Source organism: Trachymyrmex septentrionalis, unplaced genomic scaffold (assembly GCF_001594115.1).
Source record: "Trachymyrmex septentrionalis isolate Tsep2-gDNA-1 unplaced genomic scaffold, Tsep1.0 scaffold11, whole genome shotgun sequence".
NCBI classification, from domain to species: Eukaryota; Metazoa; Arthropoda; class Insecta; order Hymenoptera; family Formicidae; genus Trachymyrmex; species Trachymyrmex septentrionalis.
This window is the reverse complement of record NW_017304228.1, coordinates 1,236,349-1,246,858: the sequence shown is the minus strand read 5'-3', so window position 1 is coordinate 1,246,858 and position 10,510 is coordinate 1,236,349. Positions and strand designations below refer to the sequence as shown.

General features: G+C 33.5%; 1 protein-coding gene across 12 annotated transcripts in view; it reads right to left on the bottom strand.

The window, feature by feature from the left end:
* LOC108749721 (cAMP-specific 3',5'-cyclic phosphodiesterase-like) overlaps nucleotides 1-10,510 on the bottom strand; it is a 192,396-nt gene that overhangs the window by 59,782 nt on the left and 122,104 nt on the right. For 6 of the 12 annotated variants that reach the window (XM_018488691.1, XM_018488704.1, XM_018488646.1 and 3 more), the window contains exons 3-4: nucleotides 9,994-10,026; nucleotides 8,733-8,753 (exon numbers count right to left, since the gene is read on the bottom strand). The exons of 1 other annotated variant lie outside the window; for it this stretch is intronic. In XM_018488691.1, coding sequence (XP_018344193.1) covers nucleotides 8,733-8,753; nucleotides 9,994-10,026 — 54 coding nt within the window. Of the gene's footprint in view, nucleotides 1-2,800; nucleotides 2,916-8,732; nucleotides 8,754-9,993; nucleotides 10,027-10,510 lie in introns of those variants that run through there. 5 more of the 12 variants (XM_018488714.1, XM_018488724.1, XM_018488655.1 and 2 more) reach the window with 4 other exon arrangements.

The window sequence follows — 10,510 nt, the reverse complement described above, 5'->3', positions numbered from 1 at the left end:
GCCATGTAAGTAAAATATTTATTTATTAATAAAATCAAACAATAATCTACTACTGCGAGTTAACTGTCAAGTAACTTAACTAGAAATTGGTGAAAGACACACTTAAGCTCAGTTCCACAACCCATGGTTAACTCTTAACCATGAATTGTGGCTCTTAATGTACTAACGTATTTTATGTTAATTTAATCAAAATAACCCATTTAGGGTTTATTCTTTCGAAACATCTCTATAGGAAGCCGAAAATTGGGATAACCCGCAAAATTCTATGGTTAAATAAGGATATTAGTTTTTTACATTTTATTTTTTTATGATCATAATAGTACAAGACTTTAAAACATTAATTAAAAACTTCAAGTAAAAAATATCAGAATTCTTATAATTGTGTAAAAAAGATCTACATAAAAAATTTTTTTTCGTTCCTTGATAAGAAGTTAATGTTAATTTTTCATCTTTCGCGCCTCGGTGAGCCAAACCATATCCGGAAAATTCTCTCAAATGTGACTCATTCTGATTTTCAAATAACTATACAAATAGCTTCTTGCGAGATCGAGGCCAAAAGTCATAATATCGACACTTAATTGACATTTCGCCGATGATTGTATTTCCAATAGCCTAATACCCGACAGCCGAACACGAGGAAATCTTAACACACGCGATCATATTACTTCCAATCAAATGAACATATATATTTTGCGGTAAAGAAATTTTCTTTTCCAGAAAGACTCTAACGTATAGGGGAAAAGAAGATAGATCGACATTCAATATCTTATCTACGGCATAACATAAAAGATAGACGTTTCTTTCAAAATGAGAATGGTTAGATAGAGTTCGATAGATTTCCCGCACAATATTTATAGAACTCAGTAAACATACTGTAGATAACAATGTAATAACGCTCTCGAAGTACTTATAGTTTAATGACAAGCTCGTAAAGACAGCTTGAGTGGAGAACGTTCACAATGACCACAATATTGTTATCGCACTACAAATGACACATAATCCATATTTCTGTGATTGGCCATTGCTTGCAACTGTGCGATCACGACGTCGTTGCGATCGCTTCATTTGCGAGCACTTCAAAAGCTCCGTGTTACATCAGCGATGATGTAATACAAAACCATACTAAATCGTGTCACGTCGGATTAACACAATGGGGAGCTTTATTACGATTCACTGAGATTCTAACGAAATATACTCCGTGATAAACGTCATTGTTACATAATAGTGCTCTGCAGTTTCATCTAGATGCGGCTGTTCTTATTCTCTCAAAAGGACATCAAACAAGTCAATTAAAACAACATTATCGTCGTTTTGCATTAATGATAATCGTTCAAGTCCAATTATAGTTTTTATTCCTTTATCAGATTATTCATTAGCTTCTAGCGATATTATCAGAAAATCATTGCAAGATTTATTTCGTCATGACACTCGACGTTTAATGTCTTTCTTGTTTTAACAGAATGTTGCATGTTTTACAAATAATCAGAGCATTATCGGATAGAAAATATACGTCAGTAAAAGAATTAATCAAGATTTTCAGAAAAAGGCTCTTTTATGTCACAACTCTTATTATGGTGTAATATCTTTTAATCTTAGTACGTCGAATATCTTATAATTGAAGCGATACAGATGATTGATAAGATAAATACGTCATAGACAAGTAGGCGCTACGCGTTAGAAGAACAGACGAATTTATATTGCGATATAATTCGTGGTAACAAGTTCCAAATAACTGTTAGATTAGCTATCGTTAAATCAATAATATCTTACGAGAACTAAAGCATATTTCATGATCGATCAGTAAAAACTCCCATTTCCGCGTGGACAGAATTTCTCTTCTCAGCGTGCACTCCATGTACAAACTACAAACAGCATTACTACCCTCAGCTTTCGATTGATCTAGCAATTCCAACTTGTTTGTATATTCAACTATCTCGTTAAGCGGACTTCAAAGGATAATTTGGAACTTTCAATATTCGCGATGAGTCGTGCTCGTATGCGAATATTTTTCTCCCGAAAAAATCCATAACATTTTTTTCTTCATAATCGCGTGCCTAATTATTCGTATAATAAAAAGCCGATATCGTGAAAGATATCGTTATGTCGCGCAGCAATTAAGTTAAACGCAAGCAATCTTAAACGATGACGATAAACGCTATAAAATACATCCTCGTTTCTCACAAAATCTATTTGTTTTCGCTATATTTACAAACTTAATATTTATATGAATTATATTCATTATATAATATTATATGAATTATACATATCTCTTCCAGAATTAACTTTTCCATTTTGTGACAGATGGAGTTAAAGCGATTATGTCAAAAGCAAAGAGAGATTCAACTTTTTTTATTATATTTTAAAAATTATTAATTTTTATTCGTAACCTTTATTAAAACGAATTCACCTTAATTTTCAGATTTAATGCAACTCAATTATCACAATTAATACAATCGCATATTCTAGTCCGTCTTTAAAAACGCAAAAATTGCGGCGTGCACCGCCAATATTTATAGAATTTTCGCAGATTCTGAAATTATCCGAATCCCGCCGCGCCGGCACATTCCCGCGGGGAAGCCCCCTTTCGCCGGCCGTTCGAGTCTCGCACAGACACGTCAAGAAACTTTCTTCTCTTTCTCGCTTGAGAGCTTTGATCTTTATGATCTTGCGCGCAGTTGATGGTCAACGTCTTTTCGCGGAACGATTCGCGTGCGGGGGAGTACTTCCGAGGAATTCGGCAGCGCGAGAAAGAAAAAGAAAAAATAAAAAAGAAAAAAAGAGATAGACACGCGCGACTTACACGCATTCGCCGCACAAATCAGCGCGAAATTCGTACTTTCGCGCGATGAGTGAGAAAAGCTACGCGCAAGAGTCGGTCTTATGTCGCCGTCGATCACCTCGTGTTTGCCGCGATGTCGAACTGGCCGGGGTGTTCTGGTTTCGCAGAGATTTCCCTCGCGGGGATCCCTACGAGGGATGGTGAGGTGGGGGGGATTTCCCGACGGCCGACGATTTGCGCGGGAAGCGTGCGCGCGCCGGCACTGCGCAACCTGGGGCACCCCCGTCGCTCCGCTCGCTCCTTCCGCTTCGCGTATGTAACGAGAATGGAGCTGCCGTTCTCTCAGGTGATAAGACGGATGAATAGAGATAGGTCTGCATGTGTGCGCGTGGCTTACGCGCCGCGATGCCGCGCCGCTGACGTATGTCCGTTCGTGACGGTTGCGATTACAGAGTTATGGAGCTATAGAGTTACAAAGTCGCAGAAACACAGCTGCGGAAGCTCATCAGGTAGAGAAGATGGAAAGTTACTTCCGAGAAATTGTAACGAATGTTTTACATGGATATTCAACACAGGTTCCTCGTCCACTATAGGTTCCTCGATCAATTCAGAATTGATCTCCGTCTCAGTAGAAGCGTCTATATGCCGACAACTTGTGCACACGTGGATTCGAAAATATGCTTTGAATGTCATTTTCATTTAGATATAAGAGTAGAGATCCCATAATACAATCTATCTACGAGCGGTTTTGTCAAAATTTTACGAGTATGAGAGAAAGATACGAAGGGGGTAACCATTAGCTGAAATATCCCACAAATTACATGATTTCATTTGATTTTATACAATTTCATCTGATGACAAATAATGTTCTTCACTATATATGAAGTCATTTGACAAAATAAATGATTTTATCTAATATCACATAATTATTTCTCGTAGTTGCATATGTAATTATCGGATTATCGGGATTTTAAATGAATTTTATATTGATTTCGGGATCTCTGTCCCGATTACATTAAGTAATTACTCAAAAAGATATACTTTTTCCCTGTGTATATATTATCTCGCTCTATAATCTTAATTAAAATTACGAAGTGAGACTATATAAGTTATAAAATGAAATTACACACACATATATATATATATATATATACACACAGAAAAAATATAGCTTTCTTTTTTTGTTTATAGGATTAATAATCAAAATTTTGAAAAAATTGCTCGCGATCAAATTGTGTTATAAGGTCTCCAAGATAAGACAAGATGGTATAATTTCGAATAATTCTGAACAAAATAAGATTTGAATCTAATTTCGAGGTCCAAGTTTGACAACCCTGTTCTCAGTCTGTGAATAGGATACTGAAGAGTGACATCACAAATAGGAAAAAATTGACTTAACTTAAACTTTAAAAATTGTAATCAAATCTTATTTCGTTCAGAAGTATATCATGTTCGAAATTATATCATCTTATCCTATTGTTCACATAAAATGTTACATAGTTATATTTAACCTTAGAATAATACGGAAAATAATTTCACGATTATAAAGTAAAATGTCCCCGAATAACAGGAGTATGGCAATATTCCTTCTCTAATAACAACTTCAATTTATATCTACATTATATTCCAATGCATAATTTCCATCTATTTACAGTAGATTTTGCTGTATGTAATTATTACTACATATAGCACCGCAATGCGTAGCCAACAGACTGTTTTAATTGTGGCCGCTCAATCTGCATATAGAGAGAAACGTTCGTCGGGTACCTATTCAATGTATTTTAACACTACCATCAACTATATTAGAAGCAATCATAAAGCGTGATGAGCGTTTGTGATTTCTTGTTTAATTTAGTGACTCAATTATTTTTGATAGTCCCAAAAACTTCTTCTTCGCGATCACTTTCTAATATTTCGTTCTCTGTATTTTGCTCTTGCTACGTTGTTTGTATCGTGCTAAAAATTCCAAAATTAATGACGGAAATCTGAATAACAAAGCTCTCTTTATTAAGAGAAAAATATTTTTTTATCTTTCTACGCGCAATCTCTGCTGCTTGCAAGATCGTAAAGTGATTCGTGCGTAACAAATATGTCGAGCATTATGCAAGTCACTGCAAAGCGAGCGCGTGTTTTTTTCTCTGGCACAAAAAAGTTAATGAACATGTTCGAATGTGTCTCCGCATATACAAATACTTTATCATTAATCTTAAAATCATTAAGATCCACCTAAGAATATTTGATCTTTCTAGCGCATATCATATAAACAAGATTTCAAGATTTATTGACAAGTACGAACTATTGCTTAAGAAACAATGTAACAACCTAAAAAAAATTTTTTGACAATTGTAAATCACTTTTTTGTAATTGCAGAAGATACTTAAATATTTTGCATACCACAGAGAGTATATATATTGGCAGTCGAGTTGTTTATTCACATCGTGAATATGTCTTGTGTCTTAAGTATAAACGAATTACGTAAACAATTTACATATGCTAAAGCACTATTTGCATTTTTCAAAAATTACGTATTCTTTCTTTCTATCCTTCGCTACAGCCCGTATTGCATAAACACGAGAATAAATTCATCTATGAAAAAAAGAATGGTCGTACCATCTAGACTTTTGATATACGTCGGTCAATATTGATTTTTTAGAAAATTTGTACGATACCTGCGGTTGGCATAATTTTTTGCGTATGCAGTAAAAAATATTCGTACAGAGTAGATATTTTTTTTTAAATTTTATTTTAAAAAATAAACATTAGCAACTCATTAACAAAGAATAAAGTAACTTCTATATTTTTCAAAATCATTTTACCTAAAAAGACATGTAATAATTGAATTTAATTAAATATTTAATTAAATAATTAAAAAGGCATGTAATAGTTAAAATACACTTTCTTATAAAAATAAACAAAAATTAAAAATTGTATTATTTACACGCACAAAAAGAATTCGTACAGTCGAGAAATTTTTCTAAAATTATAAACACTCTTTTGTTTATGTTAGAACAGAATATACTCATTGTATAAAGTTGCTAATTAATGTTTATAATATTTTCTACGAATAAGAATTCTTTTATAAAAAAATTTCCCCTGTGCGAATATTTTTGCATTCACTGTATATACTATTTTTTTCGCGTGAAACTGCCCCACATCAAATTACGTAATAAAAAAACTTAAGAAAACAATCGTCTGGTTACAGAAGCACTTCCAATTCCGTAATTGCGAATGTGTAATTAGAGTGCTTTCCAGCAAAGACACAGTCAGACACAATGTAACATAGTGAATCATTACATCCTTGTGGTTTGCCTATGTTAAACAAAGCTGAAACGATTCACAGTCTTACACTGTGTCTGACTGGGTCCTTCCTGGAAAGCATTATATAAATATTCGCTTTATATTCGCTCCTCTCACGCATCCTTTATATTCGCTTCTCTCACGTGATTTTACAACATGAAAAAAGTGAATAACATTTTCGGATTTCTGCAAGTATTTATCTCGCTAAAAGTCTGTTTTTTTATTCTTATATTTATAATAGTATATATTAAAACTTTCTTTCTTGTTTGTTCGTCGAATATCAAACATATACCTATTTCACTTTAAGTTCCAAAGTATTACTAGTTCAGCCACAGAAAACAAATCTCTAGAGTATATTTACTGTTGGGAAGGCGAGTTTTAAAGAAAATATGCCATCCCATATATACTAGTAGTATACTTTATCTAAAGGACATCTTAGAATATTTTTAGGAAAGTTCTCTAAATGTCTTGAGAACGTATCTTGAAATTATGTGCTGTATTGGAACGAAAAAATTAGAGCGATAAAGTTCCACGTACACAATTATTCGTAGCGCGAGTAAACAATTCTGTTATGGCTCGCCGGGATCGCGTGAAACAACGTAGAAGACTAACGAACACAATAATTAAACGCATTCAGTCTGTCTAGCTTATATCGTCGGCTAGGTCACGGGGGTTAGGTCATAGAAGCACACATGACACAATACAGCCAATTATACAGTCACTTTTTCTACGAACAGAGGAATTCCGTTCGCGAGTAAATTTGTCACTTTTTTTCAAATACAATCAAATACAATCAATAGAAAATCTGAGACGATCTAACAGATTTTCTAAAGGATTATCAGATGATATTGCTTGTGTAGCGCTCAAAAGTTAATTTCATCACTTAGATGAGCCATTCAACTATTTTCATTGAATCGGAGAAGTTTAAATTGGACGCTCTCCAGATACACAAGATTGAAACACGTGACTGTGATGGATCGCTCTCGCGTAACTCTGGCAATATTCCGAACAATTTGTGTCTTATAATTAAATGGATGCGTTGCATTAGTTCGCCGATTGCGAATATATTGCGAGGCATAAATTTCTATATATCGTTGTAGAAGAGGTAACGAAATTAAAGCTCCACACTGGGATAGGACAGCTTCCTCTCGTAAGCGCAATGTCAATCCTACCTTTCGGCACGTCTCGAAAATAGCGTAGGTCGTTTCCCGCACGATCGTAAACGAAGTTGGTAATTGAAGTTGGTACAAACGATCGCATGTACACAGGCATGTCCACGAAGTGTCGTTAACGGTGATTAAGTAGTGACGCCGGAAATAATCGTTGCGCTTATCGGAAAATCTAATTTCAGGCCCGTCAGACGCAATGTCCATGGACGCGAAGTTTAGTGATAATTTCACCTTTTCACTCGTAACAATTGAAGAACTTAAATAATTAAATCGTCCATTCACCATTTATTCAGTAATGCAAATTTTCAATCGCGAGGAATTATCAGCAAGTTAACTGTTGCAAGGAAAAACGCAGTTTTAAAGCACCTAAAAATTTAACTAAATACAGATTTAAAAATGATCTTGTTGAATTATTCAAATAATTATATAGAACGCCCAAGATGGTTAACTTAGAATGTCAACATTTTTTTCAGTATTCCTCATATTTATCTTTCCTACATAATTATTTTTATAATTCAACAAAAAAAGCAATTTTAAATTTGCATCTAGCTACATTTTTAGACATTTCAGCAAAATTATTCTTTCTTGTATTTAATAACAATTAATAACCTTCAGAAATGTAAAATAAAATATCAGAATACCTTCCCAGTTTTATTTATGTTAATTCATTAAGATATAATTTCGATATGTAAAGATCTAATTTAGTGTATCACCTATTTACAGGTAACCATGCGGATCTTTTCTTTCTTTCCATTTTTTATCATCGTATAAAATATAAATTATAATACAAGTTCCTCCGAAAGACGGTAGGCGTTTACGCGTCACGGCAGATGCAAGTGAAAAGCGTCCTACATTATCAATCCGTGCGTTAATATCACTTTAGATAAAAATATTTGCATAGCCCTGCAGTTCCACTCGTGTGCACTCACGTTGCACTTATTCTATCGTAAAATGAGAGTCGCATGCAAAATTCTGTCGTCGTAATACGTCTGACAGAATAATAGGAGATGTATATACAGCGCAATAATCGCGAGGAAACATAATGCACAAATTCTAATCTATGATTATAGTAGCTATGTCGCATTCTATATCAAAAGATGATAACATTAACAAATTACAAAAAAAAAAATGCTTTCTTCCATTTTTTGTGCAATGATACTTCCAGGAATTATTATTTAACGTGTTTTCGTAATACTTTCGCAAATTATTATTTAATGTGATACTTTCATGAACTATTATTGCAACTCCGTGCGAGAAGCATCCGCAATTTTATTCTCTCAAAGCGTACTATTACACTCCGATGAACAAACAATTCGTGTTAAAGTTTTTTTCTTTTAAAATAAATGGATTTTATATGACGGACATGGAACAGTAAATTGAACGTTAATCGACAATCGAGACACAATCATCCAATCATACTGCAGCTTGTAACGACATCGCGAACGACTTAACTTACGATACTTAAATTACGTGATGATGCAACTTACCTGTACTGATCGGTAAATATCCTGAAAATAAGAATATTCGTATTTATTTGATAACGTTCAACTATATTCAACATGCAGTTAGTAATACTTATGCTTAACTCGCAAAACGTGAAAGATTATCGTAATCTGACGATCAAACAACATTACTGTATTGTACGTATTTTACCGTATAAGAATAACAAAATTTGCCAGACACGATAATAGGCAAGCGTAAATATAGTACGCGATATATTCGACATTTCCAACTCTGAACTGAAAGACCGGCGAAAAGCAGCAAGAGAATATTAATTATTACGCAACGAGTATAATCCCTTTTTTTTTACAATGTCTCTATAATGTAGAAATGATGACGGGACTCAACATGGATTATGCCCATTTTAGCCACCTAAATCTACGCTCTAAATCAGCAATATTACGTAATATTTCGTAAAGCAATGTCGCTGTTGTGTAAGCGCGAAATTTGCATGATTTTAATGCTAAAGCTGTGTGTATTCATTGCGTATAAATGAGGTCGATGCGATCTTGTGTCCAAGTTTGCGACCACCAAAGAGAAATTATCGGAGAAATATATAAACTGATGATATAATTTAAAAACAATAAAAAATCCCAACAAGTCATAAGACTTACAAGCGTAGATTGCACAATCATATAGTCTGTAAACCTTTAACGATCAATTAACAAAATTTTTTTAACATCTTGGACTGATAATAATATTAATAATTAATAATTAATAATTATTTAATTACATTATATATTTTGCAGTACCAACTAAACTAACATATTAATTATATTTTCTCACTCAACAATGTAATTATTATGTGATACCATATGTTATATTACATTTATTGTTGAGTACGAAATTACATTAATATTATATTATATTACTTTTAGTTGATGTCGACTGGATATATTTTACCTAGTAGCAAAATGACGCAATCACGTTTGTAAGAGATGTATTTAATTAAAATAGGAATTAATTAAATTTAACGACAAAGGTAGCAATATTCGCAACGTTAAAACATAAAATCGTAATAGAGATAAAAAATTTCACACGGAAACGTAACATGCACGTTTATCATTACTATTCGGGAAACAGAGTGGTCGCCCACGTAAAATTATATTAGTGAAATATTAGGTTAATTATTAGGATGTTGCTTTACATTGGTGATCATATACGGGGGTGTTGAATGACTTGTTAGTGTGGAATCTAAGTGTGGAATAAAACAAAAATGAGTGTTAGATAATAGGATCGAGTACATACGCTCGCTCGACAGGAAGCTCTGTCTCTTTGAACCTGCAACCCAAGGATCACATACATCATATCGTCAAACCCCAACACCCACTAGCGACGGTAAAACACTTAAATAGACAACAGCAGATAGATGATGCTTCCAAATTACACTTTACGTCAGTACGATATCATCTCAAGATATCAAACGTTGCGTAAGATGAATCAAAATTTAGGTCTGCAGTTTCTCGAATTGAGAAAATGCGGATACAGGGAAATGTTGATTTCGTTGAAGTATCTAAAAGTTTATAGATGCAGATCTGAAAATAATTTTGTTGGATTCTCAAAATAATTATGTAGCACGCACGAACTTGTTACTAGAATATTAAAACTTTTTACAGCCTTACTCATTATATTTGAGATACCTATGTAATTATTTTTATGGTCCAACAAAAATTATTTTCAGATCTATATTTGCATCTAAAGTTTTAGTTACTTCGCAAAATCGTTCTTCTTTCTGTGTGTGTATACATAATTCATTTCTATAAAT